A 23,391-nucleotide genomic window follows, 5' to 3' on the forward strand; every position below is an offset into this window, starting at 1 on the left:
GCACCTGTTAGCGGCGCTGCGCCCAGAAAAAACTGAATCGGGCGGGCAGGCAGGCTGCGTCCGTTCACGGGCCGGGCCGGCCCGGGCCTGGGACGGCACGCACGGCAACCCAGCCCAGAGTAGCGCAGCGCAGCCCAGAGCGGCCGGGACCCTTGCTGGCGACCACAGGCTGCCTGGCTGGCAACGCCGCGCGCCGCTTTACCAAAAACCCAGCGCGCTGCGCCCGGCCGCCAGCGCGGCGCGCCGCTCCTCGCCTCGCCTCGCCTACCTACCTGTCTTATTGACCACGCGGCATTCTCCCCGTCCAGCTCGGGCGAGTGTTTGTTCACCGGCAGAACGGGGCTCCTCCCCCGCCGGCCGCGGCCACAGGGGGTTCGGAATAAATGAGCTGGAAGTGGGGGAGGAACGGGGCGGAAGAATGGCCGTGAAGGACAACAAACCCGAATACCACGGCGCGGCCCCCGCCTGCGAGCGAGTGACACGTCACGAGAAAAGGAGCTGCTGCTGCCCCTGCCTGCCGGGGATCCAGAGAAATGGGACAAAAAAAGGACGGCCTACGAGGCGTGGCCACACAATGACCATAAACTGGTAGAGTCTTATGGAGCGGCTGTTGCGGCCTCGTAGGGCCACAAAACTTCACCCAACTACTGTCGATCACAGAACAGCAGTACTCGACTCTCTGGAAAACGAACGCCTGTGCTATGCACGATAGTTGTGAGATCGTATTAGGAGTCAGAAAGGTCTACTGATTAGGAAACAAAACATCCGGAGCCTTAGCATATCTCACCACTGACGAGCTCCACCGCTCTCCTACATCGCGTCACGGTGGCAAGTATAACCCCCATACTCCTTGTGTAGGAAACAAAATAACAAAGCAGCTCTTGTAAGTTAAAGTTTGCGGATTCAGCGTCAGATGTAAATGAGCATCAAAAGGAGAAATGAAAACGCAATCACTTCTTCTGGTTTCTACGTGAAAGTGAGTCACCCGATTCAAGGATTTCGAAAGCGCAAACTCATTTCCTAATGACTGCTGGTAAATGTGCTATTTCTCACCAAGATCATCTATTACTCGCGTTCATCATTAACTCCCGTAGGTGGTCCATATAACAGGATGTGACAATGAACGCTGGCATAGGCACTGAGGTTCAATCTTTACAAACACTTTAGCACGCCGCTAGTTTCTCCACAGACCGAAATGGCACCACCACTCCCATTGCACTGTTCTGTCTTTAACAAATAATGTTGTAAGAAATAGAACCAGTAAGCAAAGCTCCATAACCGAGGCATACACTATTGCAGCCTGTACTACTCGAGGTACATTTGTTCCGTTCCCTGTCTCAGATCTGCTAATACTGTCATCGAAGAGCTAAACAGGGGTCTTCGGCACTGATTACAGTAATCACGATTAAAAGTTTACAGGGCAGCTGATAAAACACAGTGATCCGTAGATTTCACTCCACAGGATTAATTGTCTTCACATACCCGCTACCTCAGTTATAGACCACAGACTGTATCGAATATATCCTTAACTACTGCCATTTCACACTAGATGTCTTCAGAATACGTATGCGAGATTTAGAACTCAAGATTACATTCAACGGCGATGAATTTGGCTTGTACTGAAGCCACATGGGACATCATTTCTGAAAGCAAGACCATGTAAAAACGCACAACGAGTGTTTGTGCAGAGCAGAAAACCATCTGAAATGTCTTCGCCACACAAATAATCAAAAAACGTTTTTTAGACAAGCAATGGAAAGGGGCAGACGAATAAATGAGAAAGGTGTAACTACAGTTAAGGATGTGATATCATTTATTATATCGAAATGGAAGGGGAGAGCTTGTAGTCCAATAAACTGACAGAAGACCAACTGCGATATTTCTTAGCTGGACTCCTCGTGATAAGAGACAACTAATGAAAAACTATAGGATAAAATTAGAAAGTATATTTGGGAATAATTAAATGCCTCCGGGCCGATGGAGTCCAGATTTCCCAGAAAAAAAGCTATTTATTGATATCCAGATGATATAGACGATTATCAAGCTGTAATGGTGGAATATGATCGAAAGCTACAGCCGTGCAAAGTTCTGGGAGTAGTGAATGCCTCTGCAAGCAGATATTCGAATACTGAAAGATAAGGAATTCCTAAAGTTTTGAATTTATTCTCGCGATTCGGATTACAATGATTTAAATGAACGACAAAGATTTAACTCGATTCACGTATTAAAACAATTTTGCTAATAATAGTGCTCGTTGCAAACCGAACATATCACAAGTGCTCGTGTAGTAAAAATGTAAAATAATCACTGAAAGAGGTATAGTCGACGTGGCGTTCACATGTGATAATGCAATACGAAAACTCGACTTGCACCACTGTTCGGACTCCACTTTGAATTGCAGGTCTTTAGGCTGCGTAAGACGGTTCTCACATGGTCGGAGGACGGAAGGGACATACCATATCTAGTAGAACTAGCCTATAGTACAGCACTGTGCTATAAAAACCATCCTTTTCGCCTAAGAGGGCTGTAATTTTATTATAGTTATGCTTGTCCGTAATAAAACAGTGTACGCTATAGAAGTATATTATTTATGTCCGAAACGTTCATATCGATGGTAGTTACATTAACTGACAGTTTCATGAACACGCTCTGGACGAAATTCCAGTTCACTTGAATGGGCTGGGACGGAAAAAGCCATATAAAAAATAGAAATGCACCAAATTGAAGGGCAATACGAAATCACATATAGATAGGTTCATTTCTTCTCGAATCTCAGGGGTTCCGCGCAGCCCCACCGATAGCAGAGAAGAAAGAAACGGCCTTGGTCGGCGCTGCGCATGAAAAGATGGGGAGCACATTTTAATGGCTTTCTGCGTGTCGCACAATTAGCCGTGCGTCCTCGCGCCGTGACAGGCCGGGCCAAGGAAATTAGAACCGCGCACGTGAAATAAAGCCGGCACTTCCTCCGTCGGCTTTGTCCCGCGGGATAATGAACGCAGGCCGGCGCGCGGGTCTCTGTCGCGTGGAGGGGTTCCCACAGGAGTGCAACCGCGTGGACCGAGCCAGGGCTGGGGATTCCACAGTTCCGGCCTCTCGCCGGCAAGAGTGACAACGCCCGGGAACCTGAACCTGGAAAGCTCGAGCATGAATTACGTCTAGTATATAAGGGCAGTCCACACTTCAGCCGTATATCTCAACAAGTTTCCTGTGGAACTCTAGGGCATAGTGTGCAGCTATTTAGCCGCTGCCCTCGTTCCGAGGTTCTTCTTTACGTCACTTCCATAATGCCCCCGACACTAAATGGTCAGTCAAACCTACGAGACAATCGTTATCAAAATTATAAACTTTGTGGGAGAAATTAAAAAAAAACCATTACAGTACTGCATGGCCGAAGGAACAACTTCGTTTCCTCCGCAGTATTCAGGTTAACTTATTATTGCTACACGAATTCTACAGCACAAGAACATTTTTATCAGAGCTGACTGGGCACTAGTGGAAAATATCCTGCCGTGGTAGACTCATTCAGAATCTGAAAAAGGTCAAATGATGACGGACTCACCCCAGTTTCACAACGAGTTGCAGAGTGGAAGCGAGCCGTTTGCAATAGACGTCAGCTCTTAACTAAAAGTGCGATTCTGAAAGATGTAAAAGTTAAGACTATGGCAGACAATGTTAACAGGAGGCAAAGTAACACGCAACTGAAGCACAGCTGATCACTGCAAGACAAACAGTTAAAAATGTGGACTCCGAGCGATGGGGTAACTTTGAATTTTCTTGTATAAAGACCATTACGAAAGGTGAAATACGCGACACAATTACAGGAAAAAAAAGTTAGTGGAACGTTCCTTCCGTCGGTGCCCCGGTGCTCCCATAACGTCGCACGAAATCTCAGCCGCGGCCAGAATTCAGGTACTCTCGGGAAAGGTCAGCGCGCGAGACCTGCTCATTAGATTAATGGGAAATGTTTATGGTCGACACCTGATTATTCTCTTCACTGATACACTATCCAATTTCACCGCCAAACCAGCAAAACAGTTTAAATAAGGGTCGCAAGCTTTGCTGTAATCTGCGAGATAGAACTAAATAGAGCCCATATAAATACAGTCAAAGTCAACAGGGAAAGAGCCGCACAAGGGAATCATTCTCACATATGTACGGAAACAAAATTTAATGGCGTGCACTAACCCTAGCCAAGCCTCTCACTTTTATCCATCCTCACCTAGCTAAGGGCTCGATGCTCTTCTCTGCGGTCTCTGTTTTTGCCGAAGAAGTCCATACTTACTAATACGCAACACTGGCAGGGAAAAATAGGAAAGTGCCTGGGCAGATAGCACGTCTGCACCCGAAAACACACTTCTAGTTACCAGTCTTGGCACTGCCCTCAGTAACAAGATTGATCAAAATACACTCCTGGAAATTGAAATAAGAACACCGTGAATTCATTGTCCCAGGAAGGGGAAACTTTATTGACACATTCCTGGGGTCAGATACATCACATGATCACACTGACAGAACCACAGGCACATAGACACAGGCAACAGAGCATGCACAATGTCGGCACTAGTACAGTGTATATCCACCTTTCGCAGCAATGCAGGCTGCTATTCTCCCATGGAGACGATCGTAGAGATGCTGGATGTAGTCCTGTGGAACGGCTTGCCATGCCATTTCCACCTGGCGCCTCAGTTGGACCAGCGTTCGTGCTGGACGTGCAGACCGCGTGAGACGACGCTTCATCCAGTCCCAAACATGCTCAATGGGGGACAGATCCGGAGATCTTGCTGGCCAGGGTAGTTGACTTACACCTTCTAGAGCACGTTGGGTGGCACGGGATACATGCGGACGTGCATTGTCCTGTTGGAACAGCAAGTTCCCTTGCCGGTCTAGGAATGGTAGAACGATGGGTTCGATGACGGTTTGGATGTACCGTGCACTATTTAGTGTCCCCTCGACGATCACCAGTGGTGTACGGCCAGTGTAGGAGATCGCTCCCCACACCATGATGCCGGGTGTTGGCCCTGTGTGCCTCGGTCGTATGCAGTCCTGATTGTGGCGCTCACCTGCACGGCGCCAAACACGCATACGACCATCATTGGCACCAAGGCAGAAGCGACTCTCATCGCTGAAGACGACACGTCTCCATTCGTCCCTCCATTCACGCCTGTCGCGACACCACTGGAGGCGGGCTGCACGATGTTGGGGCGTGAGCGGAAGACGGCCTAACGGTGTGCGGGACCGTAGCCCAGCTTCATGGAGACGGTTGCGAATGGTCCTCGCCGATTCCCCAGGAGCAATAGTGTCCCTAATTTGCTGGGAAGTGGCGGTGCGGTCCCCTACGGCACTGCGTAGGATCCTACGGTCTTGGCGTGCATCCGTGCGTCGCTGCGGTCCGGCCCCAGGTCGACGGGCACGTGCACCTTCCGCCGACCACTGGCGACAACATCGATGTACTGTGGAGACCTCACGCCCCACGTGTTGAGCAATTCGGCGGTACGTCCACCCGGCCTCCCGCATGCCCACTATACGCCCTCGCTCAAAGTCCGTCAACTGCACATACGGTTCACGTCCACGCTGTCGCGGCATGCTACCAGTGTTAAAGACTGCGATGGAGCTCCGTATGCCACGGCAAACTGGCTGACACTGACGGCGGCGGTGCACAAATGCTGCGCAGCTAGCGCCATTCGACGGCCAACACCGCGGTTCCTGGTGTGTCCGCTGTGCCGTGCGTGTGATCATTGCTTGTACAGCCCTCTCGCAGTGTCCGGAGCAAGTATGGTGGGTCTGACACACCGGTGTCAATGTGTTCTGTTTTCCATTTCCAGGAGTGTAGATCGCCTACTCGTGATACACATAATAGCAACACCAGTTCCTCCCAAGAGAGCACACCACTTAAATACCCCACAAGGGCTGCCGGCGAACTTCTCAATTTTGCCGCGCGGAGTGACCACGCGGTTTGAGGCGCTGTGTCACGGACTGCGCGGTCCCTCCCACCGGAGGTTCGAGTCCTCCCTCGAATTGGGAGTGTATGTTGTTCTTAGCATAAGTTAGTTTAAGTAGTGTGTAAGTCTGAGGACTGATGACCTAAGCAGTTTGGTCCCTTAGGAATTCACACACACACACACACGGGCCGGCCGAAGTGGCCGTGCGGTTAAAGGCGCTGCAGTCTGGAACCGCAAGACCGCTACGGTCGCAGGTTCGAATCCTGCCTCGGGCATGGATGTTTGTGATGTCCTTAGGTTAGTTAGGTTTAACTAGTTCTAAGTTCTAGGGGACTAATGACCTCAGCAGTTGAGTCCCATAGTGCTCAGAGCCATTTTGAACCACACACACACACACACACACACACACACTTCTCAATTTCGCGAGCTGGTGGCCATTCCCGCTTCTGCTTTCATGGGTTCTGTAAGGTGCTGCCCTCTAGCAGAACTTTAAGGACTTTTTCTACAAAGGATGTCAGAAACACTGACGGATCTGGCTACAGGAGCATTAAGGAAACACTGGCCCCTCAGTTCCGGATTGAAGAATAACCCCCCCCCCCCCTCCTGTGGCCGGATACTGGCCCAGACGGCTACAATAACGAATAGGATTAGGCCAGATGAGCTGCAAGCAAATGCACACGATCGACGACTGAACCTGGTGTCTGAAACTCACCCGATGAAGCAGCGACCTGGGGACAAAATATTTCATACTCATTTCAAAGAACTATAGCGAAAACATGTGTTCAAACCAGAATTCTGGGATACATCGTAAGACGCGTGTGCAAAGTGCAACATACTACTCCTCCCCCCCCTCCCAACGTAAATCAATTCCTTTCGAAACCATGCAGACACGGTCCCATTTCTGGAATCAGCGGTATACTGGACGTTCTTTTACAATTGTCTAAGCAGGACGATTAACAAGTACGAGTAACACAATGGCATACCACCTGCAACAGGGCCAAGCCTAATAAACTACTAGCCTTCCGGTTCAAAATGTTTACGTTCTACACCCCCGTCACACTGGTACTTCACATTGCCTTTTATCGAGTGTAAAAATGAGTGGCACGACAGTGTGCGAAACCTCGTCACTGACAACCACTATCTTCCAGACTGTGATCCGCACTTTATGCAATACGCTCAATAATCCAGTCTCATCATAATCATCTCTGCTTTTCTTCGAGACAAAGGATGTCGTTGCTTTACGAAATACATGCTCAGCACCGGAGGATATCTCGTAGTAGTTTATCGAGTTTTAATAGCTTTTGCTAGCTACGGCTTCAGTTCCACGAGAGCAGGGGGAGGACAGGACAGGACACGACAGCGGCGGGAACACTGGGAAGCGGTCTCGTGCGGAGCGGCCGCGGCCGCGGCGCGCCGGCGGTTACCTGCCCGGCCCAGAACAAAGGCGTGGGCGGTCTGGTCTGCCGCCGGCTTCCCGCGAAGACGCTGCGCGGCCGGATTCCGGACGCTACGCAGAGCCAACGCACGCCCGCCGCTTCCAGCCACTGGTTCTTCTTCCCCTTCACTACTCTCTAAACCGCATTCGGAGAAATACCATCGACTACTGTTTGTATCGTCATAAGGCCGACTGCTAACTGAAATATGTCAGTATCTCCTTATAATTCACACATCTGTAGTCAAAGTCACCGCGTGTGGAGGAGGCTACTTGCATACTGTGTGAAACACCATCTCCTGTGCCACTTGCGGGCTTTTCTGTGCAACTTCCGGATTGTACGCTGGAAGAAAGACCGTCGACATCTATCAGGATAAACATGGATTTTTCTAACTTCACTGTAACGCTTATCAGGCGAGATGTACGCTGAAGAGCCAAAAAAACTGGTACACCTGCCTAATATCGTGTACGGCCCCCGCGGGCACGCTTAAGTGCCGCAACACGAAGTGGCGTGGAGTCGACTAATATCTGAAGTAGTGCTGGAGGGAAATGACACCATGAATCCTGCAGGGCTGTCTATAATCCATAAGTTTATGAGATGGTGGAGATCTTTTCTGAATAGCACATTGTAAGGCATCCTAGGTATGCTCAATAATGCTCATCTCTGTGGAGTTTGGTGGCCAGCAGAAGCATTTAAACTCAAAAGAATGTTCCTGGAACCACTCTGTAGCAGCTCTGGACGTGTGAAGTGTCGCATTGTCTTGCTGGAATCGCCCAAGTCCTTCGGAATCCACAAGGGACATGAATGGATGCAAGTAATGAGACAGGGTGCTTACGTATGTGTCACCTGTCAGAGTTGTATCTAGACGTATCAAGGGTCCCAAATCACTCCAACTGCATACGACCCACACCATTACAGAGCCTCCACCGGCTTGAACAGTCCCCTGCTGTCATGCAGGGTCCGTGGATTCGTGAAGTTGTCTCCATACGCGTACGTGTCCACCCGCTCAATACAATTTGAAACGAGACTCGACGGCCAGGCAACACGTTTCCAGTCATCAACAGTCCAATGTCATTATTGACGGGCCCAGGCAAGGCGTAAAGCTTTGTGTCGTCGCAGAGATGTCGGAGATTTGATATTTTACCGGATTCCTGATATTCACTGCACACTCGTGAAATGGTCGTAACGGAAAATCCCCACTTCATCGCTACCTCGGAGATGCTGTGTCCAATCGCTCGTACACCGACTATAACACCAAGTTCAAAGTCACTTAAATCTTGATAACATGCCATTGTAGCAAGAGTAACCGATCTAACAACTGCGCCAGACACTTGTTGTCTTATACAGTCATTGCCGACCGCAGCGCCGTATTCTGCATGTTTACTTATCTCTGTATTTGAATATGCATGCCTATACCAGTTTCTTTGGCGCTTCAGTGTATGTTGGAACGGGGGGCTCTCTTAATACAGTCTGTCAATATTGTTCTCTCTCCGTTGCCGATCGAGAAAAGTGCGTACTTTTTCATATGCTGAAATAATAGAAGAAATAACTGTGGACGCTCGGCCAGCCACGAATCGCTTCACCTCTTATAACCTTGGGCAACCTTCCAGGATTATTTCGCAGACCGTTGTTGAAATAGTTTTAGTGAAAAGTGAACCGTGCAACACGAAAAAGTCAGCGGAGTGAAGTACTATAAAAATATTTCGTCGTAACTTAACTCCCACAGGTATCACTGTAAGTATCGAAAGCGTCATGGATCTCATCACTGAACAGAATAGCACAGAAAATTTTGGGATTTAAATGACGCTCAACATACTGATCGGTAACAGTCTATATTCTCTGTCCTTGGCGAATAAATTCCCGTTGTGAAAATATTTTCCATCACACCGAGGTCGAACTTGGTACTTTGTGCTCGAAAGCGGTTGCATCACGGAGGATCAGAGAATGCGGCCACGAAGCGAAGTGAACGCAGCAGTCTAACAGAGTTCAGGGACACACTGAACATTCCGTGAGAAATATGGGAACTATGCACATCTGTGCCATGATACAGCAGTAATCTGAAAAGAAAATATCTCCGCCTTAAGCGATCGAGCAAAGACGGCAGCCAGCGGGAGGAAGACGACAGCGCCACATCCCGTAACACGCCACCACAACAGCCAGACAATGGAGCCGACGAACGAGCCGCAGAATCGGCATTGGAAAAGCGGAATTAATGAGCAGAGCGCAAATGTAAATTCGTTGCATACATAAAACCCCTTTCATTCGCACCCCTCCCCCTTGCCGCAGCACCGGAGCGCTCGTACGCAGCATTCTAGTAATGTGTTATTACTCCAAATCATTCCTCGGCTTCCGCTTTATTTTCCAATCTGTTACACGGCATAAACGGTTTGCTCCTGGACAGCATTTTAAATTTATTCATCAAGTATGTAACGGGTCATATTACGGATTTCCCACTCGTTTTAATTCCGCTGCAGTGCTGTTAGCGACCATCAAATCAAATAACGCGCACAAAAAAAAGGGAAAAAGGTGCTCTTGTGTTCAACAATGGTCCAGCGACCCTTTTAGCGTGAGTACCTGAGAGCGAAATTCAGTTAACACTAGCTTCTGGCCCGCTAATGTAGCACTCCATCTGGCTTATCAGCTCACCCATCCCGGAATTGGACATTAATGCGCATTTTCTGCGTACAGTTGTCGCCGATATTCTACCATTCAAGTACTTTTTACACCGCAGACTACATACGCATATTTTAATAAGCCGTGGCACAGGTAATAAATAATTTTCAGGCTGGCAGTTCTCTTATCTTAAACCCCCACATCGTAGGAGAACAGCCTTACACAATTTTACCCGACATTATGTGAAAGTAATGCACGCAAAAACAATTAAACGCATAACCGACGATTTATGAAACAGTACGCAAATAACGCCGATATTAATTTATATTCGAAAGTGAAATATGCCAAAAATTTACAATTTATACTCGCTGGAATACGACGCTTCGCCACACGCTTCCCGGTCACTTCTGCAGCTGATGGTGCTAAATGTACCGCTTCGTAAAGATGTGCGTGCCGTGGATCGTGACTCCTTAATTTTGCAGTTCGCCTGCACGTCGCACGTCGCACCCCGTAAGAACAAGCACTAAGTAGGTCTAACATACACAACCGACAACACACAGTTCTGACTGCTACAGCCCAGAATCGTCTTTCAGGCATTTAAGCGAAATCTAGTAAGTGCTACTCTGCGAGCTGAGCACGTTAAGAGTAGCGACGTATGAACTGAGACCTTGTAGTAACTACGCTAAGGTATCAATGATAAAATCGCTGTGAACCATAGTGCATGTACAGCACTGGCAGAATATACTTTTCGATATTCCATGCGCTGATTACCTCTAACCTCTCGCGGGAGCGGTTCACTATTAATTCACCAACATTTCTCGTGAAGTCTGGCCTGTGTGTTTCATGTTTTAACTAGGAAACAAGTTTTACGCAACTACATGCTTTTCCAAATGTTCCCGATCTTCAAGCCGCAAGAAAATAGAGTAAAATCTTGAGCTTTCGAGGGTTGCCTGCATCATATTTGTCGAAAGCAACTGAGTGTCACGACTGCTGCTGTGGAAACTTTTACAAGAAATAAATTGCCAGTGATTGGTAGTCTTACGACATCGTGACGTTATGCTGTCACCGTTTCCATGTATGTCATGGAGGGACTCTAGCCGAGCCGCTACTCCTGTCGGAACGTAAACAATTGGGGGACTATAAACAAAAATAGAAGAATTGTCTACGTCTCAAAAGCAACAGTAGCGCCACTAGCATCCTTCCATTACCGACATCGATAATATCTCTAATATTACGAAGTCAAGGTGACGTGGGGCGACCAGTAACACGTCAAAAACTGGTTACAAAATATGGAAAACCCCTTTGGTCCGACCTCAGAGCCTCCGTGGTGCCCACTCGCGGCAGCGACCAGAATCCACGTACTCTTGGCGCCATGAAGTGTGCCGGAGCAGTGTCGCGACGAACTGCTCCGCAGTTGTAATCGGAAACATTTTTGGTGGATCCCTATTAACTGTCTACTATGGCACACCATCCAATCAAATTAAATCAGGATCGCCAGCCTCCCTTTGACCCGCGAGGCTGGGTTAAATTCTCACACATCAAGGTAAATACTTAAAAAATCTTCTTTATATCTACTTCCATGTGCTCCAGGATCCGAGCCCTGGATCGGAAGGTTCACTAGTAACAGTTCCGTTAATTACTTTCAACTGGCTATTAATAATTGCCGTTCACAATTACTCAACAACCAAATGGGAACACAGTTCTATATCAACAGAGAAAAGAGCACTAAAAAAACATTACTCTCAGATTTCCACTTATAGAAATGAAGGTTGTTAGTACCGAATAACCAATGCCAAATCCGTCGCTGTTTATCTAACTACCACTTCCAGCTAACTAAAATCTCCGTTTTCAGAGAGCCCTTATTTTACCGCGCAATTTCACACTAATTACTCACCACTACTCACGAAGCGCAACGGCAAATCTCTAAGCAGAAATCTCTGCTCGCGCGCAAGAACGCATTTTACGGATGCACTCTGTCTTGCGTGTGGCATTCAGGCCCTCGTTAAAACCGATGGATCACGAAACCCAGACTTCCAAAATATGGTCCGAAAATACCCCTCTGTCCCAGATGGCATAAGACTTCTCCAACGCACGAGGACCGCCGGCTGACTGCCGCGATTTCGTGAACTCACCTCAGCTTCACGAAATTATTTAAAATATGGTCCTTTCAGCCAATCATAAAAACAGAAGAAAAAGTAGGCGGTGTCATTGGCCATTCTCCTCCTATTGCTAACAACGTTTTTGTCAGATGCTGCCCCCTGTCGGGACATTAAGAAGTCTTTCTGCAACTCCGTCATGGAGAAATTTCTCGCCAAGCCCGCCATGTAGGCTCCAGTCGCCACCATTTGCAGCGTTTGGTACATCCGGCCGATCATATTTAGCCGAACAAGAAACCCCTTCGCACTGAGAACGGAAACTGACTGAGGCGGCTACAAAGTGAAAAACGTCTAACACACATGGGTGAGCAGGAAATGATATGTTACAAATTCAAGCTGAGAAGCAGTCAGTTGCTCCTAATGAAGAAGTTGGAAGTAATCCTCCGGAGCACTAGTTCATTCTCCATTTACACGCGCATTTACACGCGTCAAGAAGACCGAGAACACTGACTATACGCAGAAAAGGGATAAACAGGTAAGCAAAGGTCCCGAGTTCGAGTCTCGGTCGGGCACACAGTTTTAATCTGCCAGGAAGTTTCAGGTAAGCATTAGCTTGACAGACCATACGAGACCCACTCTTTTGTTCACAAATGTCTTAATCGCATTTTGTAGGTATATACAGTAATATATTTACAAAATGTAATAAAAGAAGACATTTCAAACAGTTAGCGTGCTGCAGTTTGACAATGTCAAAATTCACTGAACGTACGAGATTGCCTGAAACCACAACGATGTGTACGGATGTATATCACTCGTGTGGTGCACACAAATACGACTTTGTGTCAAGGGTATTACATTAATCATTCCGCATAGTAAACATAACTATCTGTGTGGTGTTTAACGCGTGTGGTGGTGGTGACGGAAGAGTGAAACGCTGTACCGGTACATAGGTTACACCTCGAGAATAGTAGGAAGGAGGGGTCGAATACAGTATTCCCAACTGATTACTACCACGCGCCAACACTCCATTGCCCGTTACGGGTATTGGGAGGGGGGGGGGGGCGGTGCGGTATTTAATTAGTAACAATGTCATATTCAACCTAGTAATCTTAATATGTACACTGTCCTGGTGAAGAAACTTACTTCAACCGTCGAGACTGAACCAGCGACCTAGACCCGCACCGCACTTTTAATATACAATACCGACCTCTGACGTAGGTGGACATCACGAACCACAGGAAGTCAGGGTGAGAAATGTGTCTTCATGAATAAAAATAGCGCATGAAAGAGCTCATGAGACTGCAGCGTCGACGATTACTGATGGAGTAGTACATACTACCTCAACGCTAGCGACTATTCCCTTTAACTCTGCCTGAAGAAGCGCACTGTGTCAGCGCGATAAACATTCCCTAAGAGCCTACTTTCACCGCTGTTACTAATTGCGCAATGAACGGGATCGGTTGCCCAGCCTCCTAATAAGGAAAGAAGACCCACCTGACCGAGCGACGGTACGTTACCACGCTGCGCTTCGGTAATTCGTATCTCCCTAGATGCCAGGCCTGGTGGTGTGGTAAAGCGCGTGCCTGAAAACCGGAAGATCGCGACATCAAATTCCGGCCGGACCACGGAATATTTCAGTCTGTCTTCAACGGAGCCTAACAATGACATTAAAATTAGCTAGGAACAACACATGGTTCGGATTTCACGTCAAACTCTAGGTCCCCAGTCCTCCGCAGGATTACTAGGGTACGTTAAGGACACATTGTCACTTGCACCCAGAGGGAATTATTATGCTATCTCTCTAGATAAAGAGGACATCCTATATTCGTAACCGAGATACCGGTAATTACATCTGAAAACGTTGAATCATAGTTACTGTCTTCATATGTACTAAGCCGTTATAGGTATGTGTGACCTGTCCCTTATCCCATTATTTGGCTTCTGAGGGTGTAAGAGTTATTTATTAGCTAACATCTTATCTGCCGGAGCATATAACTTTTCGCCGACACTGTAATTACCAAAACTAGCAGTTGCGACAGATTACTGAAGAATTAATATAAATATATTTGCCGACCTATTTATTGTTGACACCCAAAATACCTCATCAGCACACGCTATTCGGCACTCAGAAGCGGTAGCCGATAGGATTTTCCACGAACTTCCAGGTGCGCAAGTCCCTGAAATTGTCTAAAACGGACTATTGCCCATAAATCTGCACACTGTCACATGGCTTTTAATTCGAAATCCAGCCGTCTGGAACCAACTAAGAGACTAAACTATGATTTTCCAGTAATAATAATTGTAGTAGTGCTCAACAAGAGACATTTTAATACGTGTACTTGTAAAATGTTTTTGATTTTCTCGGATTGTCGAAACAGAGTAGATTTCTGGAGTTTTCAACGAAAACCTCCATCGTCTTCGTCGCGAACAACTGGCTATCGTAATTGCTGCTGTGGTGGCCGTGTAATCAGCCCGTGATTGGTCACCAAGGCTTCTGAAATACATGCAGCCAAAACTCGTGTCGACGTCCAACATCCTATGGGCGTCTGTTGGAACAACTCGGCGATTTTCTCTGAAGTCTTTCAGCGTTCAGAGCTTTTCGACGCACTACTAAGATTACGGCTGCTGTCCTGGTTACAGCAACTGTTTCACACCCTAACCACGATGACGTAGGTCGACCAATCGCGGGTCAATCACGGTTGTAATTACAGTGCTCTTCCTGATGAAGATGACATACGTACGAAAGCTCTTTTGGGTGGTAGGCGGTTAGAGATGTCTATGTGTGTTTGTGTGTGTGTATCAGAATATTATGACGCACTGGAACACCCCAAACGATAGTGGTACTGCAGAACGACACGGCGAACCCAATTCCATCAGAGAAGCAGTGCTAGGGCGCCAGCTACTTGGCGACCTTGGGAGTGGATTTCCGACTCGGGGCGGAGCCGTCGTAAAAGCTAATTAGCGGGTGGCGCTGCAGTGCGACACATAAATCCGCGGCCCCCGCCGTCGCGCCGTGCCAGGCGCCTCGCCGCGCCGCGCCGCAGCCACACACACGCGGACACTACACCCCCCGTCATCTGCGCCGAGGGTGCGCAACGCCTAACGAAGGTGCACTGCTCGCCGCCGTCGACGTGGTACTGGATCGTCCTCGGGGAGGGGGGGCCCTCTCAGGTAGCCGAATACACTATACAGGGTGAAAAAAAATTCTGCGCTCAGATTGACAGATAAGATGAGGGAAGCAAAGAAATATATTTCGTTAAGCAATCGGTTGTCGGAAATGCACATCGAGCGAGCAATTCCCGCTGAACTCGGTGTTCACCGCAGTCTGGTGCGGAATGTGCTGTATGAGCTATTGCTTCATCCTTACTGCCGCACTACAGGCCGTGGGGCCAGGATCGTTATCCCCTTCGGCTTGATTTAGTACGTTGGTTTCTGTAACAGGTTAACGAAGACCTTCAGTTTCCTCAAGGTGTTTTGTTGACGGATGAAGTCCACTTTAGTGAGGAAGGCATGTACCGGGTGATCAAAAATCAGTATAAATTTGAAAACTTAATACACCACGGAATAATGTAGATAGAGACGTAAAAATTGACACACGTGCTTGGAATGACATGGGGTTTTATTAGGGAAAAAAGCAAAGTATAGCTAGACGCGTGAAAGATCTTTTGCGCGCGTCGTTTGGTGATGATCGTGTGCTCAGCGGCCACTTTGTCATGCTTGGCTTCCCAGGTCCCCAGACCTCAGTCCGTGCGATTATTGGCTTTGGGGTTACCTGAAGTCGCAAGTGTATCGTGATCGACTGACATCTCTAGGGATGCTGAAAGACAACATCCGACGTCAATGCCTCACCATAACTCCGGACAGGCTTTACAGTGCTCTTCACAACATTATTCCTCGACTGCAGCTATTGTTGAGGAATGATGGTGGACATATTGAGCATTTCCTGTAAAGAACATCATGTTTGCTTTGTCTTACTTTGTTATGCTAATTATTGCGATTCTGATCAAACGAAGCGCCATCTGAACTTTTGTATTTTTTCGGTTCTAATAAAACCGCATGTCATTCCAAGCTTGTGTGTCAATTTGTACCTCTCTATCTACATTATTCCGTGATTTATTCAGTTTTCAAATTTATACTGACTTCTTGATCACCCGGTACAACTATTATTATCCGCACTTACGGTCGCATGACAAATCACACACCACAGTTAGGTGAAGTCATAAAGGACAAATTTCAGTATACATGCAGGACAGTATCGTAGGCGACAACCGTACTACTTGAGCACTTCATGTTGCCGCCTCCTAGACTTAGGTGGCCATGTACACTCTATTCTTGTAGGAGCACCCACCAAAGTCCTTGAGGAGAGGAGCTCTGCAAACCTGTAGTTTGACTTTGAAGATCCCTAGACGTCACCACACTAGACTCCTTTCTGTGGGGCTACACGAGAGATCATGTGAAGGCCTTTGGAGGAATTACTTGCAAGAATTCTTGCAGCGGTGACACACGTACAGAACACGTCACACACTTTCCATCGAACACGGGACGTCCAGCTACGTCGACACCGGCCCTGCTCTCAAGTTAATGGTCCTCATTTGGGGCATTTATTGTAAGACTGATCGAAAACACATTTAACGCTGTTTTAATCTCTATCACACCCAATGACTTCCTGGATACTTCGTACTCACGTAAGAAGCATTTCCGACACTTCGTTGCTTAACGTACTGTATTTGATGCTGTCTCCGTCATCGTATATGTCACTATGGGCCACTGAATTTTCAATACGGTGTACTTGTCAGGATTTGGAAAGACGTCGGAGCGAAACAATTTCTTTATTCTCGAAATTGAGAGGTGCCAACAGTACTGGTAGATGTATTCCACTGTCAGACGCATCAGAACGATTTTCGCTTAGAACTTCCCACTCGGTCAGTGCCAGACCAAGGCCCCTTACTGATACATTTACCCTCTTCCGTCATATGTTACATACCTCTGAATCACCCTGTATAGAATCTGGTACTGCTGCAACTATATTGCTCTTATATTACAAATTCCAAAAAGTATGATGGTGTGCAGATAGATTAAAAATTACTCAGGGTTCGAGTAAACGTCACGGAAAAAAGGGCGTGGAAAAGGCTAAAGGTGCTGAACAGCAGGCACTCTATAAAAACACACGAGTGTTAAACACCAATTGTTAAGAAAAGCAGAAAGCGCGAAACTGGAAAACCACCGAATTCCCAATAATTGCTGACGTGTAAACCATAAGACTAAGTAACACAGTGTAGCTATCAGCGGGTAACAATCGTCAAGACTGTTAATACTGCGAAGAACTAGGTGTGTATGGTTTAAGGAGACGAAAAAGTAATTACTAAAACATTCGTACCTCCTGATCGTAGGGTGCATCTGTAGTAAGTGGGCGGCCAAAATTTAAACTACTCCCTTCCTCGCACCCTGCTTTGCTTCCTTGTAAAAGTTAAGATTTCACAGAAGCTAGTTTGGTAAACGCCACTCTAGATTACAGCGTACTGGTGAACCTTGCAGTGTGTTATTTATACTTGTATTAGTTAAAGGACATGAAAGCGTGAGAATAGTTAAGAGACCGGCTCTGCGTGTTATTCTACTGTATGGCATATGCACCCGTGTGTTTATGTAAGTGGTAAGTAAAGTGAAGAGAAATTTAGAGAGAAAAAAAATAAGGTTCTCAGACATGAAATAAGAAACATTATGGTTTGCCGAGTACACTGTTATTCTAGGGTGGCAAAGGATTTGGACAATCCCATGAGCAAAATGGATACTGTTCTTAAGGGTTATAAGATGAACATGAAGCAAGCAAAAAGGCGCAAGTGTGTGCACTAGAATCAAATCAGGTGCTGCGGAGAGAAGTAGGAGACATAAAAGTAGTGGACGAGTGTTGCAATCCGGGCAGCAAAATGACACATGGGAGGAAGTAAAGAGGGTATGAAATGCATTCAAAGAAAGCGGCATTCTTCCACTTGGACGGTTGTTTATTTAAACTTTTTCTTCTTTTCACAATTAGTTTCAGCTTTTTGAACCATTACTCAATGTTTAACTATATTGAAAAGGCACTTTACGTTACCACTACGAAATGGGAACTCAATGGCTGAAGGTAAATCAACGGAAAGTACCGTACGTGAAACACTGGCAATGTACTAACAATTTGTGACAAGTCTAAACTAGTTGTGAAAAGAAGAAAAAGTTTAAAAACAGCCTAAGTGGAAAAATACCATATTCATTTAGCAAATTTTTGGCTGTGGTGCACTCAATTAAGTAGATATATGAAATGCAGATTGGGAATAGCGAGTTTCTGAAAAAGAGACATACGTTAACATCGAATATAAATTGAAGCGGTTGGCGGAAGAAAATGATAATCCTCAATTTAGTAAGGATTAGTCTGATCACGCTGTCTTGTTTCACCACATGCTGGTAGTGGTAGCAAGTAGTACTCCATATAAGCTAGGAACTGCTTTGTACTAACCAACGTGTCCGAGGAGGATTGGTAATTATTCAGTTATATGATAGCAATGACCCTTCGAAGCAGAAAAGTGTAGTAAACATGGGCTCTAAAATGTTATAGATGTGTTTCATGGTAGCGAAGATGAACAAGTACTTATAGCTCTTAAGGTATGAATTTTAGAGCCAATGTTACTCTCATATCTTGGGAATTTAACGCAACATACACTCCTGGAAATGGAAAAAAGAGCACATTGACACCGGTGTGTCAGACCCACCATACTTGCTCCGGACACTGCGAGAGGGCTGTACAAGCAACGATCACACGCACGGCACAGCGGACACACCAGGAACCGCGGTGTTGGCCGTCGAATGGCGCTAGCTGCGCAGCATTTGTGCACCGCCGCCGTCAGTGTCAGCCAGTTTGCCGTGGCATACGGAGCTCCATCGCAGTCTTTAACACTGGTAGCATGCCGCGACAGCGTGGACGTGAACCGTATGTGCAGTTGACGGACTTTGAGCGAGGGCGTATAGTGGGCATGCGGGAGGCCGGGTGGACGTACCGCCGAATTGCTCAACACGTGGGGCGTGAGGTCTCCACAGTACATCGATGTTGTCGCCAGTGGTCGGCGGAGCGACGCACGGATGCACGCCAAGACCGTAGGATCCTACGCAGTGCCGTAGGGGACCGCACCGCCACTTCCCAGCAAATTAGGGACACTGTTGCTCCTGGGGTATCGGCGAGGACCATTCGCAACCGTCTCCATGAAGCTGGGCTACGGTCCCGCACACCGTTAGGCCGTCTTCCGCTCACGCCCCAACATCGTGCAGCCCGCCTCCAGTGGTGTCGCGACAGGCGTGAATGGAGGGACGAATGGAGACGTGTCGTCTTCAGCGATGAGAGTCGCTTCTGCCTTGGTGCCAATGATGGTCGTATGCGTGTTTGGCGCCGTGCAGGTGAGCGCCACAATCAGGACTGCATACGACCGAGGCACACAGGGCCAACACCCGGCATCATGGTGTGGGGAGCGATCTCCTACACTGGCCGTACACCACTGGTGATCGTCGAGGGGACACTGAATAGTGCACGGTACATCCAAACCGTCATCGAACCCATCGTTCTACCATTCCTAGACCGGCAAGGGAACTTGCTGTTCCAACAGGACAATGCACGTCCGCATGTATCCCGTGCCACCCAACGTGCTCTAGAATGTGTAAGTCAACTACCCTGGCCAGCAAGATCTCCGGATCTGTCCCCCATTGAGCATGTTTGGGACTGGATGAAGCGTCGTCTCACGCGGTCTGCACGTCCAGCACGAACGCTGGTCCAACTGAGGCGCCAGGTGGAAATGGCGTGGCAAGCCGTTCCACAGGACTACGTCCAGCATCTCTACGATCGTCTCCATGGGAGAATAGCAGCCTGCATTGCTGCGAAAGGTGGGTATACACTGTACTAGTGCCGACATTGTGCATGCTCTGTTGCCTGTGTCTATGTGCCTGTGGTTCTGTCAGTGTGATCATGTGATGTATCTGACCCCAGGAATGTGTCAATAAAGTTTCCCCTTCCTGGGACAATGAATTCACGGTGTTCTTATTTCAATTTCCAGGAGTGTATAACATGCAGTACCCAAAATACGCTCTTGTGGGTTACGCCTTTCTTTGGCCGACTTCTGTTAGGAAGTTATTTCTGAACGTAGTTGTTTCGAGTTTAGACTTGTACGACAGGGAAACATTGGCGATTAGTAGCTGAGACAAGGAGAGAATAGAAGCTTTTCAAATGCGGTGCTACAGAAGAATGCTGATGATCAGATAGGTAGATGGAGTAACTATTGAAGAGCTGCTGAACAGAATAGGGAAAAAATTATGGGAATGAAGCTTCACTCCGATCGGGACCGGAAGGTTGCTGCCTACGGAACGGGGCACTGACACGAGTACGTATCGGAAGACGAAGTGCGATGTGTTGTCCAGTTTGACGTTCGGTAGTCGGGCGGCAGCGAGCGGTCAGAGCAGATGCGACCGGCTGAGGGAAAAGTGCACGCGGTGGGTTGTTGGCGGGCTGGCTCGCTGCAGGTGCTAATGCCTCGTTAGCGCGACTCTCTCGCTCTCAGCTTTGCTGCTCTGTCTATGCCAAGCCAATTTACTAATGGTTAATACAACAGGATTTACAGCGACCTTCTATGCCGCGGTAACTTTAATTAACGCTAACTGCTGTACTAGGTGACCGATGTCACTGCATTTCCAGTGTCACATTTTCATTTTGGAGTAGCTACTTCCTTTTTTTCCGTCTCCCTTTTTGTCTCTGGCGAGACCACATTTAGAGCTGCGAGCGAGCGGATGTTTCGCACGCGCAGACGTAAAGGAGTGTCTGCGTAATTTTAATGCGTTATGCAGCGGCGTTAATTACGGATACGGGAAACTAAAACGCGCGACTGTACTTCTATGGGGCACGTGCGCCAGACGTACAAAGTCGGCCAGCCGACGCCACTCCGCACCGCCCGCCGCACCCCTAATGCAGATTACGGGCACTGCGCGGCGCAGCGTAATCACGTAAATGGTAAAGTAATGCAGTGGGCGCTTTTTCTCTATTTCGGGACTAGTTACGTTTAGGACTGCTTCTCTCTGGCGCATTGGTCCGCTTGCGACATCCTGCCTCAAAAGTTAGGCTCAAGTACGACTACTGACGTGCTTTGCTGGCAATCTGAATCTAGATCCATCAACAACGATATACTTTTAACATCTGGGTCCAACAGCACATTTGGAACGAGAAACTCCTGCTACTCAGCGCGCAATATTAACCCCTAATACCGTTCTGGAAATATTAAAATAATTACTAGCAAATAATCACTCTTTATTAGACAGATGAGTGCAGCTGCTGGAAATTTTACTACTGTACAAGCAGTTCAGTAAGTCAAAATTGTAAAATAGTAACAAAAGCTATCTACAGGAGGGTGGAAAAACTGTCAGGAGCTGACCTGGCGGGAGATCGACTTGGAGGAAAAAAACAGGAGCACTTCAGGTATTACAGACCACGCGACCTTCTTAAAAGACAGGTTGAAGACAGGCAAACTTACATTTACGGCAATTGCAATTTTTTACGGAAGCTTCTGAGAATGTGAAACTGGAATATATTCTTTCAAATTCTGAGGATGGTAGGCTATGTATAACTTGTATAGAAACCTGACTGCAGTTCTGAAAGTCAAAGTATATGAAAGGCATGCAGCATTTGAGAACGGAGTAAGGTATGGTAGCATGTTATTCCCCACTCACGGGGAATAAAAGAAAACTTTTAAGTTTTGGCGAGGACACTAAAATTCTGTCACCAAATTTATTCTCTCTAGGAATTAACCTACCATCAGCATTCGTAGATTAAAAAGACACTGTACAAAGAATGAATTGCGGAAAACGTTGAACAGCCATTCAAAAATATTCCTTCTGTAAAGTGGAATATCTTATAACAGGTACCAACATGACTGAGCTTACATGAGGTCATGGCTGAGAGAATTAGAATGGACCGTAGACAGTTGTGCGTTCCAAAGAAATTCGTAATAGGGCTCTGCGTAAGAAAGTGCTAACCCATTAGAGTGCCAGTCTTCGTTATTGCATGTTATATTTCGGTGAACTTTTAAGAGGCAAAGCCATAAATAAGAGAAACAATTTATATAGTAAACAGTTATTTCTAGCGGTACAAATAAACCACTTTACCAGTGGCGGAGTTGAAAACACTAACTAATCTTCACGTAGTACTGTCTTCCATCGACCCCCTCCATTTTCGTTCATCGCCACGTTTTCTTAAGACAAAACTGATTAATTTCTTAGCCTTGAGAGTGTTTGCATCCAAATATAATCCACGTGATACTTGTATTTTCAGGAACGTGCTATAACATTCGAACTATGTTCACACGAAACTAGTATGACCAGCTTGGGCTCAGCGCGCGGTCTCGTGTATTTAATGAGGGCACGAGCGCTTCACAGCGAAGTCCACATTTGGACTCGGTACGGACTTGCGGGTACTCACCATAGAGACAGGGATGGGCCCAGCCGTTCCGTTGGGGTACGGGTACGGAGAGACGAGGTAGCCCATGTTGAAGGACGACGTGTGAGGCGTCGGCTCCACCTTCCCTGAAACACCAAGTAAACGGCAGCGTCAGTCTAAATCCAAGTACAGGACAACATAGGGCTGCAAACAGATTGCCACGCTTTAGCCGAATTCTCTCAGCCGACAAATATTCTAGATATTGTTCAGATACATTCCCTCAATGCGACACCGATTATTGAGGCGCCAAGAGTAGAAATGCTATTAGTCTTTTCTTACGTTAATTTACAGAGGGCCGTACGCGAAAAAATTAAACACATGTTACTGACGCTATGTTTTCGTGTTCCTGGAGGAGTTGATGATTTCAGCTAGGTTGGAAAAGTGAAAACATACCACCACTTACATAAACCGAGGAAATATTACAGGTCATACACATGCAATTTATGTTAGCATCTTTTGCTTTTTCACAGTACAGTTACTCTACTTAATTTAAACAAAATGACATCGAAGTAATCGCAGAATTGGATCATAAGGTAAATTTATCGAGTTTCCTTAAAATGAGACAATTAAAAAACATGTGTCAACAATAAACAAATGCACAAATTACTATATAAGATGTTATTTGGGTTTTTGGTTATTACTGATGTGCACACGAAATTATATTTATTTGGTAACTATATAATTTAATTTACCATTTTCATCCCTCAGCATTTACAATTTTGGCGGCACTGACTGTCAATACTTAGGTTTGAGCAAAGTTTTGTGCGTTGAAATGATAGTTAACACACGAGGCTCTTAATTTAAGATTTAAA

General features: G+C 46.9%; 1 protein-coding gene across 1 annotated transcript in view; it reads right to left on the minus strand.

Annotated features, from left to right (window-relative positions):
* Positions 1-23,391, minus strand: part of LOC126236046 (protein pangolin, isoforms A/H/I/S-like) — a 254,954-nt gene that overhangs the window by 130,881 nt on the left and 100,682 nt on the right. The window contains exon 3 of the mRNA XM_049945082.1: positions 22,562-22,665. Within this exon, the coding sequence (XP_049801039.1) occupies positions 22,562-22,665 (104 nt within the window). The remainder of the gene's footprint in view (positions 1-22,561; positions 22,666-23,391) is intronic.

The sequence above is a fragment of the Schistocerca nitens genome, chromosome 2 (assembly GCF_023898315.1).
Source record: "Schistocerca nitens isolate TAMUIC-IGC-003100 chromosome 2, iqSchNite1.1, whole genome shotgun sequence".
NCBI classification, from domain to species: domain Eukaryota; kingdom Metazoa; phylum Arthropoda; class Insecta; order Orthoptera; family Acrididae; genus Schistocerca; species Schistocerca nitens.